Raw genomic sequence first — 23,049 nt, 5'->3', positions numbered from 1 at the left:
TCCCGCTTCCTTATTCCTTCTCAGCCTTACGATATCAGCTTCAGGTGCCAGTGTGATGGCTCAACTGGCGAATCATCTGCCTGCAAGTGTCAGCATTCCACATGGCCCCTGGTTGTGTCTCAGCTGCTGTACTTCCAGTGCAGCACCCTGTTTATTGAGCTGGAAAAACAGTACAAGATGGCCAAAAACTTTGTGACCCTGCACCTGCATGGAAGACTCAAAAGAAACTCCTGGCTCCCGATTTGGGATCAGCTCAGTTCCAGTTATTGCAGCCATTTGGGGAATGAACCAGGAGGTGGATGATCTTTCTCTGTCTCTCCTCTCTGTAAATCTACCTTTCCAATAAAAAGGAAAATATGTCTTAAAACAACAGCCTCAGCTTTATTGCCCCCCTTTTTTTTTTTGTCGGAGTTTGTTCTATTCCAGAAAAACAGGTAGGTGCCCATGCTACATGTTCCATGCTATATGCTCTGATCACATCACTGTGGCCCTGGTTTATAATGGCTCCTCTACCTTCTCTACTCCATGCTCCTGGAGGTCAGGGGACTCATGTGTTCTGGTCTTGAGGACAGACAGGATAGAGACAGGTGGGTCCAGAGAGTGCGGGTCAGCTCAGTGGACTGAGAAGGTTGACCATAGTCCATGAACTTCAGGGACTCCTACATGGTGACAGGTGTTTCCTGGCTTAGGACACCCCTGTGATGAACACAGCTGCTGATAACAGAGCTTCTCAAACTCCAACGAGCTCCTAATCACCAAGGGAACTTGATGTAATGTAGATTTTCGTCTGGTTGGTTTGTGGTGGGCTCACAACTCTGCATTTGTGACAAGCTGTCCAGCAATGATGACGCTGCTGGACTGTAGACCACATATGGTGGTGGTAGATCAGATGCTTCTTATTTCCTTTCTCTACAAATGTGCACAATGAAATGATCTGGGCTGCACTGTTGGCCACCTCTGCATGTGTGTTCAGTCCTGTTCTGCTTAGCTTGCACTCGCTTTTATGGAAACACATGAGACCTAAGATGATGTGCATAGTTGTATAAAAATCAGCTCCCTGAGTAAGCCATGATGCAGATTCTGCTGCTTTCTGGTCTATCTGCATTCACAGCTCCAGGAAGAGCCAAATCAGAGCATGTAGCTTCCCCAGATTCCCTAATACGCAGCATTCCCACAAGACCATGATAATTTACCAGTGCCCCACTGCTCAGCAGAATCACAAAGATAATAAAGCTCTCAAACCAGCTGTGTTTCACTATTTGATAGCAGGTTTTCCGCAGGTTCCACCAAAGGACCCAGGCAGACTTTCTCTTGTCCACCCTACAACATGGAAAGTAGGAACACAGGCCTGAAAGAAATCAGTAGTAGCACCACCATTAGTGTTCTGTAGTAAATTGCCTTAAGTCCCCACCCTTCCTGTATTCACACCCTTGCTCACGAGGCCTGCAGTTTCCCTGTTAAAGGAGTCGTGACCCTCCCAACCCTTTGAACATGGGCTAAACCAGTTGACTGGACACTCAAGTGAACTGGAAGTGACACCGTTCAGTTTCAAACCTAGGCCTTCAAAAGACATTCCACTTGATGCCTGGTACTAACTCAAGAGGGGGAAAAGGCATAGTCGGGCCAACTCATTGGTTTTGAGAGTCAGTTATAGACAGGCCAGGCAGAGCCATGCTTACCAGTTGATCCCGGATTAGATCACTGATCTCACCCAATGCCACTTGCATGAAGAAAGTGAACCAAATTCCGCAGACAGAGACAGTTGAGATCAGCTCAGTGATAAGGCACATGGCTACTAGTCTATGCCACTAATGCTCCGTGACTATTATGGAGCAACTTATGTTATTTATTTATTTGTTCATCTTACCTCAATAGTATATTCTGATGATGGATGATGAATTATGGGAAACTTCACAGCCATGCTGACCCAACGAGCTTCATAGAGCATCTCTCCTGCTTGTTGGGTTGTATGAGTGAAGCCCACATAAAAACAAAAGTTACTCAAACTTCTTTTACCTGTATACTAACTTTATAGATGCCCTCTCTTTGCTGTGGTAAAAAGATAAAGAAGACATCTACCCAAATGACAGAGCTTCAAAGAAGAACAAGAATCTCATGCAATGATTCTGTGTATTGTGTTCAGGAATACTGGTACTTACCTTTGGGCAAGCATCTCTCTGGCTGCTTTGCGGGAGTCATTTCAGTTAACCACCTAAAGGTGTCCTGGGGATCAATGGTACTACATTCAGAGAGGACACTGTTAGTGTCAGGCTTCTGCAAGTCAGAGCAGAGCAAAGAGGGAGTTGTGAGACTTTACCTCACCACGATGCAACCAGGTCTTCCTTTTCTGACTTGCAAGGGATGACTCCAACTGGTCAAAGGCTTCTAAGTGTGAAGAATGTCAGGGAAACACCTGGCAAGTGCTGTGCTTCTCTGAGTCCTCTGATGGCCCTGACTTCAAGAAAGAACTGACTGACTGATTACTGGAGCAACTGTAATGTGTATGAGGCCCAGCCCCTTAACATTTCCCTTTGTACAAAGCAAAATCTTGATAGGCCTCCTGGCTCCAGGCAGGGAAGTCAGGTACTAAGGATGACCGAGGCGCATTGTTCACTTCTCTGGACTGTGGGAATGCTAGGTTCCAGTCAGTGGTTCTGTTGATTTTCTTTTCTTTCTGGACATCATATCTGATGACCTCACCAAGGGATGCCACTGGCAACTAGTGAGTAGAGGCCAAGAATGCTATTAAGATCCTTAACCTTCTCAGGGAAGCCTCCTCCCCCCATAAATTGTCCTTACCCAAGTGTAATAGTGGAAAGGTGTGTGAGACATTGCCCTAGACTTTGCTCTAAGTTCAGCTCTGGAAGTTTTTCACAATGGCTGTGGATGGGCAACATGGTCCTTCCCACAAGGTCCTAGAAAAGTCACCTTTTGGATATTCCGTGAAATTGAGTAGTTATCTTCAGAGAATACATCGATTTCCACACTCTGAATTCCAGGGCTGGTGGGCTTCGTGGTCTCCTGAAAAAAAGAAAGCCGAGAGAAGAACTAGTATTCCTTTTGGACATTTCACTTGTGATGAACTAGGTATGAATTCTATTTGTTTTTCTATTCATCACAAAAAATAGTCTGTGAAATGACTTTTTCTTGTTTTCAAAACTGCTTCTGGAAATACTCAACATGAACCATGCTAGACAAATAGAGGAACCATAGTTAGGGTTGAAATATTGTAGAGTTACAGACTTAAAGCAATGTAGTTCTGTTGCAACACTACCATATTAGTGAAACTTATATGGTACATTTAAAATAGCTTAGGATGTGAATTTCTGATGTAATGGTTAAATAATAATAAATTTAATAATACAATTTAATAATTGGCAAGCAATACTGTAATACAGTAAAACAAAATTCATAGCTATATAATAAGTCATGTCAAAAGAAATAAGTGGAAATGTTAGAATACAAATTTAGAAAATAATTTGTTATCCTTCAATATACAGAGGCTGTTTCTTTAGTAAAAGAAGAAATGAAAAATAAGGGAAAATATGAAAATGCATTTCTACATACAAGTTTGGTCTGAGGATCTGCAGGGTATCTAAAAAGGAAGTACAAGGTCAGATCTTTGCTGAGAGTTTCATCCTGCTCTCTGTCCAAGGTGGGCGAGACACTGCGCATGGCTCCTATGTTTACCCATGAAATCATTGTGTCTGGCTCAGCAAAGGCAACTGCAAGCAGGGCTCAGAGTCTATAAATAAAGCCATGGCAGACTGATTTTTAAGCTGATCAAGCTGTGTGGCCCATGAGTGATGCTACAAATATTCAAATGGCCCCTGGAAGAAGTTCCCAGCTCAAAGTTTCAGCCCAGCTCTGTGTCTTGCAACCATCTGGGGAGTGAACCAGCAGTTGGAAGATTTATGAAATCAATATTCCCAGGCAAACAAAGCTAGCTTCCCCATTTCACAATAAATAATGAAGAAAAAATCACTCAGGCTGAACTTAGAATTTCCCTGTTGCTGCAACACCCACATATGCACTCAAGCTCTTGAATATGCCTGTCTCAAATGCAAAAATATTATATGCTGTCTCTGATATAAGGCAACCTTCATGTAAAATACAAGATCCCTGGATATATGGGTAAATATATATATATATATATATATATATATACATACACATATGTTTATCTATAGGATCTATATAATGTAGGCAAGTATATCATGAGGTAGCAATTCATTGCAGTACACATCTCTACTTCTGAATAAAAGATGGACTCCCAGTGAATCTGTTAAATATATCTTAACAATAGAATGCTGGACTTTATACCATGCTCCATATCTACAGTGTCAGGATACACTTAAATAGCAGAATGACAGATCTGTGACTGATTTTGAAGGATTGGACTAGTGTTACAATATGGATGGAACCAGTGTGGGAAAGAAGGTGGAGGAGGGTGGAAGGGGAAATCCCTGAGCCTAAGGAACTCTATTATGAAAAATAAATAATTTATTTTAAAATATTAAAAAATGAAAAAGAACATGAACAATTGACCAGTAGGTATATGAAAAATATATCTATCAAATATTACTGATAACCAGGGATATGTTGATACAAACCACAATGAAATGTCACCTCACTCTAATGAAAATGAATGTTATAAGAAGAGCAAAGATAACATGTGCGGTTGAGAATGTAGAGAAAAGACTTTCATACACTGCTGATGGAAATACAAATCAGTGCAGCTATTATGGAAAATTACATGAAGGTTTCTCAAAAAATTAAAAATAGAACTTCTATATGGTTCAGTAACACCATTGCTCGACTTATGTCTAAAGCAATTGAAACCAGTAAGTTGAAGAGACCTTTACGTGGTACCACAAGGGTACTCAAAATAGCCAAAATGTGGACCCAATCTAAGTGTCTATCAAATAATATTTGCATGAAGAATGTGTGGTGTCTGTACACAATTGAGTACTCTTTAGGCATACGAAGAATAAATTTGTCATTTGCAACAACGTGGATGAATCTGAGGATAATATATTAAATACAACTAATCAGACATGAAGAGACAAGCTCCACGTGTCTTATGCACATGTAACCATTAGCAGCTACTCCTACCAAAGTGGGAAACAGAATGGTAGTTACCAGAGGTTGGGGTGGCTGGAGTGAGAAAACAGTGGTGAAAGGATACATGAATAAACTTCAAGGGCATATGATACAACAAGCTGATTTTAGCCAGTGACAGTCTAGTGGGAACCTAAAAAAATGTAAAATGAGTGAATAATGTGTGTTCTCCCTACAACAAAACAAAATGTGGGTGCAGTCAGACTCGCGAATTAGTTTTAACCATTCCCCGATGCATATGACCTTCAAAACAACATGGTGTACATAAGAAACTTAATGTTATCTGTTTACTAAAAAGTGAAACATCTTGAAAAGAGCAAAGGAATTATGTAACTACAAAAGGTAAAATGTTTACTTCTTTTCTTTAGCTGATACCAAAAATTGACCATTAAATAATATGTACAAAATGGTATTGTTGGGCAGCAGCATACGAAAATACATTTCATAATAACAGCACAAAGGAGTGGGTAGCAACAACATTGCATTAGAGTAAAAAAATACACCTGGAATTAACTCAAACTCGCAGGAACAGAAACTAAAATGGGTAACAAAGGTCAGTGCACTCTATGACTACATCTAATTGTTAGCTTTTAGTAGACATATGCTTACATAAAAGAATTGTGATAAAATGTGGTGTTTGAGTTTCAACATGCATAGATATAATGCATAAAATGAAAATGTTTCAAAATGAGAAAAAAGAAAATAGAGCTTTGAGTCGTGTTTCGTATCTCACTGGAACTGAGTTGGGTGCAAGATGAGACAGATTCTAATATCTTAGATGTATATGGAAAGTTCTAAAGCAAGCAATAAAAATTAAGGCATGTTTTTAACAATTAAAGATGTGGAAATGTTATACTATAAAATATTCACTTAGTGCAAATAAAGCAATAAGGGAGACATGAAAAGGAAAGTACATAGTACATAAAAAGCCATATAATGTTAGAAATAAATTATAGCAATAATAGTTTTAAGTATGAATGAATTAAACCATCCAGTCAGAAACCAGAAACCATCAGACTGGGTAAGAAAACAAAGCCAGGTATAATCAGACTATACATGGAGACACAATTTAGATTTTAAAATACAAGTAAATGGAAAGCTAAAGGATGGAAAAACTACACTCACACAGCGATCATACGAAACCTGCAGTGATCATATTAATAGCAGGTAAACTAAGATTCAGAATAAAAGTGTATTGAAGATAAAGAGGGACACTTCATAAAAAGGCATTGGGGAGATGGAATATTTGAAAACATGTACAGAAGAGCCTCAACATATGTAAGGCAAAACCTGGCAATGTAATGAGAATTATAGTTGATACCTCAATATTCCATTTTCAAAATGGTGCAGCTAAACAATAGTCAGAAGGAAATTAATGGTCACAAGCATCTACAACAACTACAACAGCATTAACAAGAAATAAAAGGGTCTAAAATAAATCATCTAACATCTCCAGGCATGGAAAAAGGAAAAGAAGCTTAAAATCAAATAGTGAGGATTAATGCTTGAGCAGAAATGAAGAAAGAAAGAATACAACAATAATAGGAAAATGATGAAACTGAAAATCGGTTAACAATACTAAGGAAATTTTTTAAATGTTAGAACGATCATGATAAAAGAGGGAAGATCCACGCTACTAAAATCTAGAGTAAAAGGAGAGATGCCACTATCCCCTTTACAAAGAAAATAATGTGAGTTACTATATGTCAACAAATTAGAAAGCTTCAGTGGAGTGCATATGTCAGCAGTCCACAAACTACCAAATAAACTCAGAAATGAGTGGAAAATAGAAACAGCTCCATTGCAAGTAAAGAGAATTTATGTGTCATATGAAAACTTTTCACAGAGACTTTGGCCCCTGTTCCAGCACACATAAAGCCTGGAGGTCATCACACAATTTTAACAACAAGTAAAAACAAGAGTGAACTGAAAAAGCAACAAATTTTCCTAGGCAAATAAGAAAAATTAGGTCATAGGGCAGAATATTCCCTCTCACTTAGCGAGACAAGCAAATATGGAGAACCACAGTTTACTGCAACAAAAATCCATCAGCAGAAATTTTAGGTAGGAAAAAAGTTAGAACTGTAACAGGGGCACTTGGTCAGGAGCCAAAACTTCAGCCTACACAGGCTTACATGTGGATGGGCACAGATGCTTCATTCATGTTTGAAAAGCTTCAGATCAATCACAATGTTCTCAAGGAGGTAGACAGATAAACTGTAATACATCTAGACAACAAAATAGAACTTGTGATAGAAAGAAGCGAGCCATTCAGTCAAGACAAGACACAGAGGAAGCTTAAACACATAACACTAAGTGAAAGAAATCAACATGAAAAAGCTTCATATTATAAAGAGAGTAAAAAGAACAGAGGTTGTCAGTGGTTGGATATGGGAGAGATAAACAAGAGGTGCATAAGGGCTTTTAGGACAGTGGAACTACTCAGTGATGGACACATGTCATCACCTACTTGTCTTAACCCACACTCTGTGGGTTGCAACACCAAGAGTGGGCCCTAGCATGAGAGGAGCTTTGCGTGATCATGATGTGTCAAAGCAGCTCTTCACGGTGGGCTAATCCTGACAAATGAAGAGCTCATACCACGCCCAACTGGGTATCGCTCTGTGTTCTCAGGGTATACTTGAGCACTGGTCTGAGGGCCCCGGCCTTAACATGAACATACCTGAAGGAGCAGTCACTTCACCAGACTAAAGAGGCATAGATTAACGATAACAACCACCGCAAGAGAAAGCCAACAAATGCTTACATAGATGATTAAAAATAAATACAGAAACACAAGAAATAAAAAACAAGGAAGACATTATGACTCCGAAAAAGGGAGCATAATTACTCCAATATTAAAATGTGAAGATGAAGAGACTGAAGAAATATCTAAAAATAAGTACAAAAAATTATCACAGGATTCCTAAAAAATACAGAGAAATTACTGAGATAAAGAAATACACACAACAGAGCCTATGGAACTGCATCATAAAATAATAAAATAAATGCACACGATATGGATCAAAAATTCCTCAAAGACACTGAGCTTTTTTAAAAACAAAGATTTATTGTTTTATTGTAAAGTCAGATATACATAAAAGAGGAGAGCCAGAGAGAAAAATCTTCTGTCCGCTGATTCACTCCTCAAGTGGCTGTAATGGCCAGACCTGAGCTGATCCGAAGCCAGTAGCCCAAAGTTTCTTCCAGGTCTCCCATGTGAGTGCAGGGTCCAAGGCTTTGGGCTGTCCTTTACTGCTTTCTCAGGCCATAAGCAGGGAGCTGGTTGGGAAGCAGGGCATCCAGGATTAGAACTGGTGCCTATATGGTATCCCTCTGCATGTAAGGCGAGGACTTAAGCTGCTAGGCTACTGCACCAGGCCTGAGATTGAGCTTTTAAAGAGAAATCAAGGCGTGACACAATAGCCTGGTAGCTAAAATCCTTGCCTTGCCTACACCAGGAGCCTATGTGGGTACTGGTTCATGTCCCAGCTGCTCTATTTCCCATCCAGCTTCCTGTTCTTGCCTTGGAAAGCTGTAGAAGATAGCCTAAGGCCTTGGGATCCTGCACCCATGTGGGAGAACCAAAAGAAGCTTCTGGCTCTTGGCTTTGGATCAGCTCAGCTATGGTTGTTAAGGTCACCTGGGGAGTGAAGCAGCAAATGAAATATCTTTCCCTGTGGTTTTCCAATAAAAATATTAACCAAATCTTAAGAAAAGAGAAATCAAGTGAAAATAATTAGAAATGAAGAATTCAATATGTCAAGTAGAAAACGAAAAGCCTCAACAATAGGCTTGGGGAAGAAAAAACAAGAACATCCCAGTCTAATAAAAAGAAAGTTGAAAAAGTTAAAAACTCAAAATAGTGTTCAAGATTTATGGGACACTATAAAGCAAACAAGTATACATATCTTGGGAATTCCTGACCGTGTGAAAGGAGAGAATACATTAGAAGACTATTCAGCAAAGTAACCAGAGAACATTCCCTGATGTGGAGAAGGAAGGGGACATCCCAGTACAGCAAGCACATAGCATTTCTAATAGGCATAATCAGAAATGACCTTCACCATGACACATTACAGTCAAACTCTCAACAGGAAAAGATAAGGAAAAAATTCTAAAATGTGCATAAGAAATATGCCAGCTTACCTTTAGAGAATCCATGATTAGACTAATATGATTTCTCACCATAAGCCCTATAGGTTAGGAGACACAGGACAACATATGCCAGGACCTAGGAGAAGAAATAGGGAACCCAAGTACTGTATCCTACAAATATCCCATTTATAAGTTAAGGCAAAATAAAGACCTTTCAAAACAAACAGATTTAAAGAATTTGTCAGTATCCATTCAGCTTTATGAGTAATGCTTAGGGATGTGCTACACATGAAAATGGAGAAAGATAATCGCCATAAAGAATGAGAGGTTGAAAAAAATCAGTAAAAGTAAAAAAGAAAATCCAAAGAAAACAATGAAAATGTTTGTAGCAAAATGGTAGGACCAAGTTATTACCTTTCAATAATGATCCTGAATACAAATGGTCAAAATTCCCTCTTCAAAAGATATAGCCTGGCTGAATGGATCAAAAATCAAGACCCCATGTGTTTAATGCCTACCAGAAACACATTTAACCAACAAAGATACACACAAACTGAAAAGTGAAAGGATGAAAGTAATATATTTCATGCCAATGCAAAGAAGTACTGAGTAGCCAGAGCCTTTCTTATAACTGACAAAATAGAGACTGCTTAAAGATGTAAAGAAAGATATCACACAGTGAATAAAAGATAAATTCAACAACAAGAAATAACTATGGAAAATGTATATGCACTCAACGCTAGGGCATCTGGCTTTAAAAAAAATCATGAATGGATCTAAAGGGAGACATAGACTTCAATGCAATAATAATAAGAGATTTCACACTCCATTTTCAACAATTGATTAGATAGAAAACCAATAAGAAATAAGAGCTAGTCTATACTATGGACCAAATGGACCTAAATGATACCTACAGAACATTTCATCCCATAGATGTAGAACACAAATGCTTTTCATCAATTCTTGGAAACTATTCTAGAATAGACCATATTCTACATCATAAAGCAAGCTTCAGTAAGCGGAAAAAAATATTGAAATCATACCATGTATCTTTTCTAACCACAATGGAAGGAAATTGGAAATAGCTAATTGAACTCTAGCAATTATGTAAGCATGTACAGACTGAACAACATGCTCCTGAATGAGCATAGAAGATACCAAAAGATAAACAAAAATGTCACAGAAACAAATGAATATGCAGCGTTATATACCAAACTATGAATATAGCAAAAGCAATGTAAAGGGAGAAGTTCATAGCAATGCCTATATTTAGAAATTGAAAAATGCATCAAACAAATGACCTATCAATGCATCTCAAGGATACAGAATAACAACAAACCATACCCAAAGGAGCAGAAACAAACACAATTTATGTGAAAGAGGATACATAGTATCAGTTAATCAAAGAGTTTGTTTAAATAAAAATTTTTAAAAATTGACTCTCATTGGTCAAACTAACCAAAAAAGAGGAAGAAGATTCAAACCAATAAAATCAGAGATAAGAATGGAGATGTAACAATGAGACAACCCAGATAAGAAAAAGGATCATCAGGTATTACTACAAACAACCACGTGCCAACAAATTGGAAAACAGAAAAAAATGATGGTTTTCTGGACACATACAATCTACCTAAACTGAGGCATATCGACAAAAAACCTAAATAGACCAACAATTAAGACAATGACTAAATCAGTAGTAAAGATCTTACAACAATAATAATAAAAGCATGCCTGGCATGATGACCCAGCAGCTAAATCCCACCTTGCACATGCCATGGTTCCATATGGGCACCAATTCCTGCCCAGGCTGCTCTACTTCCCATCCAGCTGCCTGCGTATGGCATGAGAAAACAATGGAAGATGGCCCAGAGCCTTCAGGCCCTGTACCCACGAAGGAGACCTGAAAGTAGTTCCTGGCTTCTGGCTTCAGATTGGCTCAGCTCTGGCCACTGTGGCTGCTTGGGGAGTGAACCATGGATGGAATATCTCTTTTCTCTGTAAATCTGCCCTTCCAAAAAACATAAATAAATCTTTAAACAACAACAAAAGCCCAGGACCTGCTGGCTTTTCTGCTAAATTCTGCCAAACTTTTCAAGAAGGACTAATTATAATTCTTCTCAAACTTTTCAAAATAACTGAAAGGAAATCAAATTCCTATGATCATAATTCCAGTAACTTAAAAAGGAACAGTAAAGAAAGAAAACCATAGACTGATATCCTTGATGAATGTAGTTGATACAAAAATTCTGAACAGAATCCTGGTTAATCAACAACACATTAGAAAGATCACTCGCCTGGACCAAGTGGAATTGACATGTACAGAAAATTCCATCAACAGCCAAAGAAAACAAATTCTTCTCATTAGTGCATGGACCATTTAGAAAACTCCATATTCTAACCCATAAAAAAGTTTCAACAAATTTTAAAAAATTAAATCATGCCATGTATCTTTTTTGATCATGATAGACTTAAGTTCAAAATTAACAGCATAAGAAATTTCCTATCTAGATCCCTGCTTATCGCTTTGGAAAGCAAAAGGAGATGGCCCAAAGGCTTGAGACCCTGCACACACCCAGAAGCAGCTCCTGGCTCTCAGCTTTGCACAGGCTCAGCTCTGAAAATTGCAACCATTTGGGGAGTGAACAAGCAAATAGGAGAGTTTTCTTCTTTCTTTCCTTCTCTTCCTTTTATTGCCTTTAAATAAAAATAAATAAATCTTTTAAAGGCTATAGAAAAAGAACAAGTCAAGTTCAAAATTAGTAAAGAAATAATAAAATTTGAAAATGCACTTAAAAATATGAATTTTAAAAGTACAAATAATCAGGAAAATGAAGAGTTGGTTTAAAAATGAATGAATAAATAAATTAGACAAATCATTGGCCCAACTATCCTAAAATACTGAAGAGGAAGACCCTCGTTGGTTACATTTGATGCCACTGAAATAAAGCAAATCATCAGGAATTACTACAAATAGCCGTATGCCAACAAACTGAAGATTCTAGAAGAAATGGATAGATTTCTGGATACATAGACATATGTCTATAAGACATAGAAAAATCTTAATAGACCAATAGGCAACGTGGAGATTGAATCAACAATAAATCTCCTTTCAACAACAACAACAAGCCCAGGACTGGCTGGATTCAATGCTGAACTCTATCAAATTTAATTCCAGTTCTTAAACTATTCAAAACAGTTCAAAAGGAAGGAATACTCCCAAACACCTGTTCTAGGACCATCTCCACCTTAATCCCCAAACCAGAAGACACAACAAAGAAAGAGAACTACAGACCAATATCCCTGATGAACACGGATGCAAAAATGTTCAAATCCAACATTTTTAAAAGATCATCCACTCAGACCAGGTCGTGTCCCAGGCATACAGGGTGCTTTGGGATTTACTAATAAGCATAGTATATCATATTAACAAATTGCTGAATAAAAAACATGATTATCTCAATGGATGTATAAAAAAGCATTTAAGAAATGAAAACATTGTTTTATGTTTGAAAAACCTTAAACAAACTGAGCATAGACAGAACATTCCTCAACATAATCAAGGCAATATATGATAAACACAAAGTCAGTGTCGTATTGGATGGGAAAACCTGGACGCGTTCTTTCTAAGCTTAGAGCCAGTCACCTTCGCCATTATTATTCGTTGTAGCTCAGGAAGGTTTAGCCAGAGCTATTAAACAAGAACACAACACTAAAGGATACAAACTGGAAAGGAACACGTCAAATTATCCATGTCTGAAAGATAACATGGTCTTAAACAGACGGGAAGCAAAAGTCTCTACTAAATGATTATTAAAACTCATAAGACAGCTTGACAAACGTGTATGTTATGAAATCAGCACACAAAAAACAACAGTATTTGTTTTATTTGTAATCCGTAGATGATAGAGGCCTTGAAAGATCAGTATCATTAGTAGCTGCAACAAATTTTTTTAAATGTTGGGAGTAAATGTAACCCAAGATGTGAACGATCTCTACATTGAAAATTATGAGCTATCAAGAAAAGAAATAAAAGACACAAAATAAATAATCCTCCTTATTCACAGATTGGAAGAATTAACATCATCTAAATGTCCATACTACCCGAACAATTTTACAGAATCAATATGGCCCCAATCAAAATATGTATGACATTATTTTCAGAGACAGAAAAATGCTTTTAAAATACATTTTGAGTCACAAAAGACCTCAAATAGCTAAAGATGAAGAAAAACTGTGAGAGCTATCATAACAGATTTCATGACATACTGCAGGGCTGTTATAATCAAAACAGTCTGGTGCTGGCAGAAAAAATAGACATATAGACTGGTGGAACAGAATAGAAATTCCAGGGCTTAATTCATGCTTCTGCAACCAATTAAACGTCAACGAATAAGCTAAAATCACTGCCTGAAAACAAAAAGCCCCTTCAACAAATGGTCCTGAGATAATCAGATCTACATGTACAGAGGTCTGAAACAAGGGGGAGCAAAGATGCTGCCATAAGGTAAGGACAGATTAAAACACATGGAGAAGCTTTAGCCAAGGTGAAGCAGAGAGGGTGTGATCCCAGGAGACAGGAAGGACAGGCTGACAGCAGAGGGATACCTGGAGACCCATGGACATGGGCAAGCAGCAGACAGCAGAGTGATGCTTCAATGATCAGATACCCTGGTGGTGATTTGGAGCTACACCAGTGGCCAGGTGGGAAGGAGAGTTCACTGGGAATTCCAGAGATGAACCCAGACACAGAACTGTGGGTCCTGTTGACTGGTTTAGATGGGCCATAAAAAGAAGCAGAATGGCAGAGCCCAAGGAATCAGGTGCAGGAACAGGGTAGATGTCATGGCCCAGACCCTCACCAGAGCCACATCAGGCCCCATGTTGTATATTGAGAAACAATACTGTGGGGCTGGAGGGACAATAGCAGGCTGCACATGTTCTAAGCCAGCAGCGAACTCATTTCTGGCAAATGCATTGCTCTACTCCCACAGGGAAAACAGTATTGACTTGGCATCCTACAGGTTCCATCCAAAATAGGTTCCTATTACACCCAGGCCTAATGGTCAGGAGGTTAAAGCAGATGCCTGTAAAAAAAAAAGGAGTGGATGAAGAAACTGTGGTACATCTACTCCATGGAGTCTTACCCAACCATGAAAAAGAATGAAATTGTACCATTTGCAATAAAATGCTCCCAAGTAGAAGCCATTATTCTCAGCATTTGTCCAAAATGACAAATAATATATCTTCTCTCTGATATAAGACATCATTCATGCAAAATACATGACCAATAAATACACAGGTAAATATCTATGTACGTATATCATGCAGAGGAACTGTTTAGTGGAGGCAAGTATACCATGAATGAAGATACATAGCTGTATGAATCTCTACTCTTGAATATAAGATGGACTCCTAACAGAACTGTTAAATATATCTTGAAAGTGGAATATCTGACTTTATACCACTGTCTATACCTAAACGTCATGATTCACTTAATAGAAAAAAGAGGTACTTGTGACTGTTGTTGAAATAATTTACTATTTTAATAATATAGAGGAAATCGGTGGCAGGTGAGTAGAGCTAGGGGGAGAGGAAAGGAGAGCCCTGATCATATGGAATTGTATCATAAAAAATAAAGATTTTTAAAAAGAAGAAGGAATTATTAAACAAGACCTTAGAGAAAAGAAAAAGTTAAAATGAATCAAGACTCTAAGTCTAGTTAGTTCCTGATACCATGAAATTATCAGAGGAAAATATTGGGGAAACTATGCACAATATTATCAAGGGCAAAGGCCCATTGTCTTAGATTCCATAAGCACAGACAATAAAAGCAAATGTAGACAAATAGGATTACATCAAGCCCAAAGCAAAGGAAACCATCAACGAAGTGAAGAAGCAGCCAACAGCATGGGAGAAGATATTCTTAAACTATGCAATTTAGACATGATTAATATCCAGGATCTTTAAAGAGCTCAAGAAACTCAACAATGGAAAAAACAATTCAGTTAAGAGATGGGCACAGGACATGAACAGGTGCTTTTGAAAGAAAGAAATTCAGATGGTTAAAAACATGAAACAATGCTCACGGTCAGCAGCTATCATGGAAATGCAGCCAAGAGAAATCAAAGAGCTACTTAAGGGCAGTGACCATGTTGTGTATTCTTCTTGTCATCCCTACTGTCCTGGGCCAAGAAGGCAACCCCTGCCCTATGGTAACTCTAGCTTTGTATAGCCCCTAAGTCAAGAAACCTTCAGACCTGCTGTGGAATAGCCTGTGGATTATCTTCACCAAGAGACGCAGCATCTTCTTCTTCTGCGAGTGGGGCCAACCAAGTCCCATCGTGCCCAATGCTCAGGGTCCTTGGTCCAGAGAAGGGTGCACCACGTGTCTCCTGGGTCTCTGGGCCCACTTTCTTCCCTGAGACCAGGGGAATGATGTCTTTGCTCTCTGTGGCAGGGCCTCCTTCCCCTTCCTTTAGCTTTGGTAAATTTTGCCTCCTGCATCGCTTGTCACAGAAATTCTGAACAGCGTAAATGACATACGCAAAAATCTTGCTGAACCGATCCAGGGCTAACTGGACTTTGGTTTTCCTGGTCTCTCCATCGAGGCTTCCATGTCTCTCCTCACTGCTGAAGGAGTTGAGCAATAAGGCGATGAAGAGGTTGAGGACCTAGGGGAGGGGTGGGTAACAAGGAAGTTAATTGTTTAGCAACAGATACATTGGGCTTTCAGGACAAATTTTTTCCCACAAATTTCGAAACAGAGTCCAATGAGAATTGTATACCATTCAGTCCCATGAGAATGCTCTAACTATAAAATGAAAATTAAAGGATTGAGGAAGGAACTATGGCCACTAGATAAGACAAAATATAAAGTGAAGTAGCAAACATCCAAGCAGTTTATATAAATATAAGCAACATGTATGTATACACTTGGCAAGCGTTGTGTAGAATGGGATGCCTGCATGACAACATCAGTAGTGTGTATTCCTTGGTTGCATCAAGACCTTGAATATGTTCTGCAACCGCCTGCATGGGTGTGACAATGGTGCAATGCTGTCCTGTTTGCACATGATGAGAGCTGGTCTATTCAGGGCAGTCTCTTTACTGCTTTCACTTCAGCGAGGCATTGAGGCTCAGCGGAATTTAGACCAACTCTGCAACTCTTCCACAAAAGCACTTTTCACTGTATTTTTTAAATTAATTTTAATATTTATGTAACAGATTCGCTCCAATTATTTTGTAGCCATCTGATCTTGCTTCATGTAGCTAAATCACAAATCATGGTTATCCACTGCTATCTTTGATTTACAAGTGTTTTCAGAATCCAAACCGCTCAGCATAGTCTCTTTGGTTCACAAATCAGTGTATCACAGCACTCCTAAACCTGTATTGTGAAATATGTGGAGCTTGTTCACTTTATGTGAAGAAAAACAAGTGTAAGTCACGAATTCTAAAAGACAGAAAGATTCATTTATTGACATCTAATATCTCAAAAATTAGGATTTATGTTGATATTTCACTTTAAATTCAGATCATCCATATAGCTTGCTTATTACTTGGTTTGTGTGTGTGTGTGTTGTGTCGTTTGATTTTTCTTTGCTTATATTTATATATCATCTTTATCTCCTGGAATTCTTTTGTTGTTAACTTTCACCAGTTTAAAAAAAAAAAAAAAAGAAAACAGCTTTGGGGAGAAGCGGTTTGTTGGTGTAAATGGATCCGACCTGCTTTTCCGTTTCCCCATGGCCATTCCAATTCCTATGTCTCATTCAGTATCTCTTCCATTTGGCCAAGTCACTCTTGCCTGTTGGGTGTTTTCCTCAATTACAGTATCTTCACCAGATTCTTCCTCACTGCTCATTTTCCATACTCAATTGGCAGTATTCTTATTTTACTCTTATAAACTTCTGGATCATTCATGGTGTATGTCATTACTAGGTTTGTGGGAGCAAGCTACCATATGTAGATAGTTCCTTAGAATTGCACCCATAAACCCATCCTTGATTCTGAAGATTCTGTGCTCAAAGATCCTCATGTTGTCTTCTGCCTCTTCAGATGTGCACCCAATTGGCTTCTCCCTAGATAATCTAGAATAGCAGGTGCTGGGAACAGGGCCAGTCCAGCTTACACCATCAGCAAATACCATAACAAGGAGGTTGAAAATGAAACAGGGACCAATTATGACACGAAAAAGAGCTTTGTTCCACCTTTTCACTCCATTTTCCTTAGAACCGGTTTCATCTCATTATTGCATAATATTGTCAGCTCATCCTGAGATCATAGTTCTAAAAAGATCCACAGGGAGTAAAAAGGACTGTGATTAAGAACAGGTTCTTATCTTCCCACTCTATATTTCTTTGTATTGTTTTGACCAAATTAAGTCACATATACTTACCTCAGTAAATCACTGATAAAGAGAATCCAATTATCTTATAATACTTACCTAGAACAAACTAACTGTTGGAACATTAGTCAGCAAAAGCACAATTTACCAAGGGACTTTGCCTCATGTTTATCAAAATTCAATGGAGATTCATTGGCAATAACTTTTCTCTAATGATTTGAAAAAAGAAAGCTAGACTCACCACAAGATTTCCTATCACCATGATAAGCACAAAGATGAAAACACACAGCGGTGCATCTGAGTCCATTGCCTGCATGCACTCCCACATGTTCTCAATCCACTCCCCACACAGGATGCGGAACACCACCAGGAAGGAATGGTAGAAATCGCCCATGTGCCAGCGCCGTCGACACAGCTCTTCTTCGGTGTTACATAATTTTTTATTCTTTTCAGAACTGAACTTAGAGCCAAAAAGCTGCATGCCAACCACAGAGAAAATGAAGACCACGATGACCAGGACCACCGTCAAATTTCCAAGGGCTCCTATGGAGTGCCCAATTATCTTAATCAGGGTATTTAATGTTGGCCAGGACTTGGCTAACTTAAACACGCGGATCTGCAAACAAGAGACAACAAGAAAAACAAAAGAAGCCAGTTGATTACTACCCTTCAACCAGTACTTTATGATTTTCAAATTCTTCTGAAGGTTGAACCTATCCTGAACATAGTTCACCAACTTCCTGTCCCACTGTAGTACTCATCTGTGCCTCTTTTTATATGTGATTTGATTTAAAAGATACAGAATATATATGTAAATATGTAAGTATATATATGTATATTTATCTATTTGAAAAGTGGAGTTTCAAAGTGAGATTCCATTTGCTGGTTCATTCCCTAAATGATTTAGCAACAAATAGGGATAGGCCAGGCTAAACCCAGAAATCTGGCACCTCATTCAGGTCTCCCACACATGTGACAGGGCCCAAGCATTTGGACCTTCCTCTGTTGCTTTTTCAGGCACATTAACAGGGAGCTTGATCAGAAGTGGAACAGCTAGAATATGTCTGTGCCATACAGACAGCAGACTAAACCACTGTGTTACAACGCTGGTCCATACTTATTTTTTATGTTCTATTTATAATTGTCAAAATGAGAAATAGTTCATATGTTTATTAACAGAATGAGTATAAAGCAATCACAATATATAACAATACAGGCGAATTTTATAGAAAAAGTGTTGAATCAAAGAAGCCAGCCAGACACAGAAGACTACAAAATATATTATTCCATTTATTTGAAGTTCAGATACAGGCAAAACGAGTCTATGGTGTCAGGATTCTGGTACAGAATTCCAAGGGAGCATTATTATTTTAAAATAGAAATATTTTGTTATTTTTTCTAAAAAAAAAAAGGGTAGACTTTAAGATCAGGATGATAATTGAGTACACAAGTCTATTAAGTGAAACAAATGCTTTTGCAATTACACATTACAAACTGCAAGTCAGAAACTCTGCCCCAAGGACCAGATCTCATCCATCGTCTGGTATATACAGATTGTGTAGCTAGGATACTTTTCATATTTGTAAATGTCAAAAAGTAATCAGGAGATGGGTATTTCATGAGGTACAAAAGGACTTTAAAAACATTGAAGGGGCTAATCCCAGCAAAAACATGAGAGTGGCACCCCAGGAAAGGGCTTCCAAGATGATGACACGCTAGAGTGCTTGTGATGTTAAACATTCAGTAGCATGTCATTTAACATCACGTTGTTGTAAATTTTCTATTTTTCTCTCTGTTGTTGATTTTGTTTTATGGCTTCTCATTTAAGGGGATGTACAGTCACTGTGTAATGAAGACTCTCATATCCAGATATGAGGACATTATGCAATATGCATCTCTACTTCCAAATCAAAGATGGATTCCCAATGAAACTATTGGATATATCTTGACAATAGGACGCTTGACTATCTGCCATTGCCCATGCTTACAATGTCAGGATACACTTAAATAGCAGAACAATGGACTTATGATGAACTGTGAAGGACTGTACTACTATAATGACCTGGGGAGAATAGCAGACGGAGATTTGAGGAGGGGGTAAGGGAAATTTCAGAGGCTGTTTAACAACTGTATCATGGAATAATAAAATAAATTTATAAGTTTTTTAAAAAAGACACTATTCTTGAGCTTTAAGATTTAATGGTTATGCTATTAAATGGTCTTGGACTAATTGGGCTGAAGTTACCCTCTTTGTGCCTATTTTTCCCTTTTGAAACTGGAATGGTGATCCTCAGCCCACCTGCCCCACAACTGTATTGTTGAAATGAACAGTTAGCTTGGCTCTGCAGGCTCACAGCTGGAGCAAACTTACCTCATGACGAACCCTGGCTTGATTATCACCTATACCAGATCGAGAAGAGACTCTGGACCCAGGGTGTATGAGTTGATGCTGGAATGAATTAGGACTTTGAGATTACCAACATGGAGGACCACTGGTATTTAGACAAAGTCAATATAGACAGTTCATAGGGTCAATTGCTATGTGTTAATTAAAAGTAATTTGAAAAGAAGAGAAAAAGAAGGATTTTAAGTGCATTTTTGTGACAGCAACATAAATCTTAAGGGACTGAGGACTGAAGGCAGTGGTGTAAATATACCCTCCATACCCCATGTTGGAATCCAGTTACCACTGACACAGTGTTGAGAGCTGGGACCTTCAAAGGTGCTTGTTTCATGAGTTAGTTGTCAAGGGAGTGGGTTCCTCTCCACCCCCATTTTTTTCTCTTGTGCATTCCTTCTCACCACATCATGATGCAGCACAGGGTTGCTACCAGAAAAAGCCCTTAATTTCTGGACTTCCCAGGAAGTCTAGAACTGGAGCTTCTGTTGCTTGCCATTGCTCCGGTCTATAGACAGTATTCTGCCATAGCAGCAGGAAGCAAACTAAGATGACTGCCTTAGGTTTGCCAGTTTACCTCTTAGATGTAATTTCTCTGTAGTTTCCTCTCTGTACCCACCCTGAGCGCCATCACATTTTGCTCTGTGTTACAATCATATCTGATCCAATCTGATGCCACCCTTGGACTGAAAACTCCTTGAGGACTGTCACTTTCTTACTTTTGGGATTATCCTGTATCAACTTGTATTAGACACAGTTTTTTAGAATACCTCCATAGAGGTGAGTGGAAGGCAGACACTACAGGACAGGCATGTGATGCTGGCAGTGATGAGAAAGGACCTTGTGGTAAGGCCTGCACCTGCCAGCATCACTCCTGGGCTTTGTGGTCTTCAGTGAGCCCAGATGTGTGGGTGTTCATTTCAGGGCTCAAGGGGGAAAAAGAAAGTTGGAGGTATTGTGCACAAAACCTTGGACAGAGTCCTGACCCTGCAAATGCAGTTTTGAGTTTGGTTTCTGAAAGTTTCTGTCAGATCACGGATGGGAAAGGGGTCATTTGTAAAAGGATCTTCTAGTCTATTAAAGACCTGGACTGGAGCGGGAGCAGAGTTCTGCTTTTGGGATTAAAGCAGAATAACTTGAAGCTAAGTGCAACGTTACAATTGAGCTCACTCAAGGCTTTTCAGCTGGTTGGCTGGGTTATAGAATAAAGGAAATGCCTTACCACTCTGAAGGAACGCATGAATGGCAAGCTTTGCTGTACATACAGCACATCTACAAGGCTCAGAAGAGCAACCACGCAGTCGAAGATATTCCAGCATTGGCGGAAGTAGTAGTAGGGATCAAGTGCAATGATTTTTAGGCACATTTCCACTATAAAAACGACGGTGAAAACCTAGTAAAACAAAGAAGAGTGAGAAAACGAAGTTGTTGCTCTCTTGGAGACATGGCTGTAAGCATGGTGTGAGGAAATGACAAAGGTTAAAGAGGAATAAAGCATCAGTAGGGCTCATGTGATATACTCAAAAGACTGGGCAATAGGGATATTTATTGCAGGAGGTGACTCTCATGGTGCTTTGGTTCTTCCTTTCCACCCCCATGGTACCTGCCCATCAGCACCAGGAGAATGAATGGCGTCATTTCCCATTTGGTGGAAGGTTGGTTATGGTGGAAAGAAGGATTTAGTGAATCAGAACAATCAGTTAAGGACTCAGCACTATAGAACCAAAGGAAGGGATAAGAGCCACAACAATCTCCAACTTGGGTGTTTTTCACAGACAAAATTAAATTGTTTTTTTCTTTGGTTATTAGAAAAATACAGGCTTACAGTTATGCAGAATATTGAGTAAGAAGCAGACAAATTAAAATTAAATCTATTGGACCCAGCGGCATGGGTCCTAGGCTAAAGTCCTTGCCCATATGGGTGCCAGTTCTAATCCAGGCAGCTCTACTTCCCATCCAGCTCCCTGCTTGTGGCCTGGGAAAGCAGTTGAGGATGACCCAAAGCTTTGGGATCTTGCATCCGTGTGGGAGACCTGGAGGAAGTTCCCGGCTCCTGGCTTCGGATCGGCACAGCACCGGCCGTTGTGCTCACTTGGGGAGTGAATCATCAGATGGAAGATCTTCCTCTCTATCTCTCCTCTTTTCTATATATCTGACTTTGTAATAAAAATTAAATAAATCGGGCCCGGCGCGGTGGCGCAAGTGGTTAAGGTCCTCGCCTTGCACGCCCGGGATCCCATATGGGCGCCGGTTCTAATCCTGGCAGCCCCGCTTCCCTTCCAGCTCCCTGCCTGTGGCCTGGGAAAGCAGTTGAGGACAGCCCAAAGCTTTGGGACCCTGCACCCACGTGGGAGACCCGGACGAGGCTCCTGGCTTCGGATCGGCATAGTATCGGCCCGTTGCGCTCACTTGGGGAGTGAATCATTGGACGGAAGATCTTCCTCTCTGTCTCTCCTCTCTGTATATCCACCTTTCCAATAAAAAAATAATAAAAATAAATCTTTAAAAAAAATTAAATAAATCTTTTTAAAAATCCACTCATATATACTTAATGCCAGAAAAAAACCCTATGGTGTTAAAAAAAAAGTGTCAGCTTTGCTGGGAAATTAATTGAGTCTCTTCTTTTTAAACTTACATTTTTCTTATTTTTTGGAAGTTAAAGAGTATGTATTGTTTTTCAAGACAGGAAAATAAAATAAATTATTAAGATGAAAAATCTGAACCAATCATTCATATTCCTTATTCTTTAATCTAATGAGAGTAGAATATGTAATTGCAATTATTTGTTGTTTCTTATAGTTTAGGAACTAATTTTCCATTGAGAAGAATATCTTTCACAGGAATCAAAAAACTTGAAAAGTCTTCTACAGTAGTTTTCTCAGTTTAACTGAAACTTAGAGCTGTTGAAAGAAAAAAATAAATAAAACATTGAAGCAAACTCAAATCCAATCACTCTTTCTCTCACACTGCCTGACTGCTTTTCACACCTTCTCCCGTGAAGGCAAGCATTTCATGGCTACCAGAACCTGCCTCATCTTTTCAAGAAGAATGATACTAGCAATGGGAGCTGCATCTCTTTATGACA

At 39.0% G+C, this 23,049-nt stretch overlaps 1 protein-coding gene across 1 annotated transcript in view; it reads right to left on the bottom strand.

The window, feature by feature from the left end:
- The window catches only part of SCN11A (sodium voltage-gated channel alpha subunit 11), an 83,821-nt gene that overhangs the window by 24,663 nt on the left and 36,109 nt on the right, over positions 1-23,049 (bottom strand). Inside the window, exons 13-19 of the mRNA XM_040965457.1 lie at positions 21,187-21,357; positions 17,808-18,182; positions 15,477-15,890; positions 8,658-8,686; positions 2,929-3,025; positions 2,160-2,274; positions 1,194-1,348 (exon numbers count right to left, since the gene is read on the bottom strand). Of these exons, the coding sequence (XP_040821391.1) occupies positions 1,194-1,348; positions 2,160-2,274; positions 2,929-3,025; positions 8,658-8,686; positions 15,477-15,890; positions 17,808-18,182; positions 21,187-21,357 (1,356 nt within the window). The remainder of the gene's footprint in view (positions 1-1,193; positions 1,349-2,159; positions 2,275-2,928; positions 3,026-8,657; positions 8,687-15,476; positions 15,891-17,807; positions 18,183-21,186; positions 21,358-23,049) is intronic.

Source organism: Ochotona curzoniae, unplaced genomic scaffold (assembly GCF_017591425.1).
Source record: "Ochotona curzoniae isolate NIBS_2020 unplaced genomic scaffold, NIBS_Ocur_1.0 contig_1302, whole genome shotgun sequence".
Taxonomy (NCBI): domain Eukaryota; kingdom Metazoa; phylum Chordata; class Mammalia; order Lagomorpha; family Ochotonidae; genus Ochotona; species Ochotona curzoniae.
This window is presented reverse-complemented; position numbering and strand designations above follow the sequence as displayed.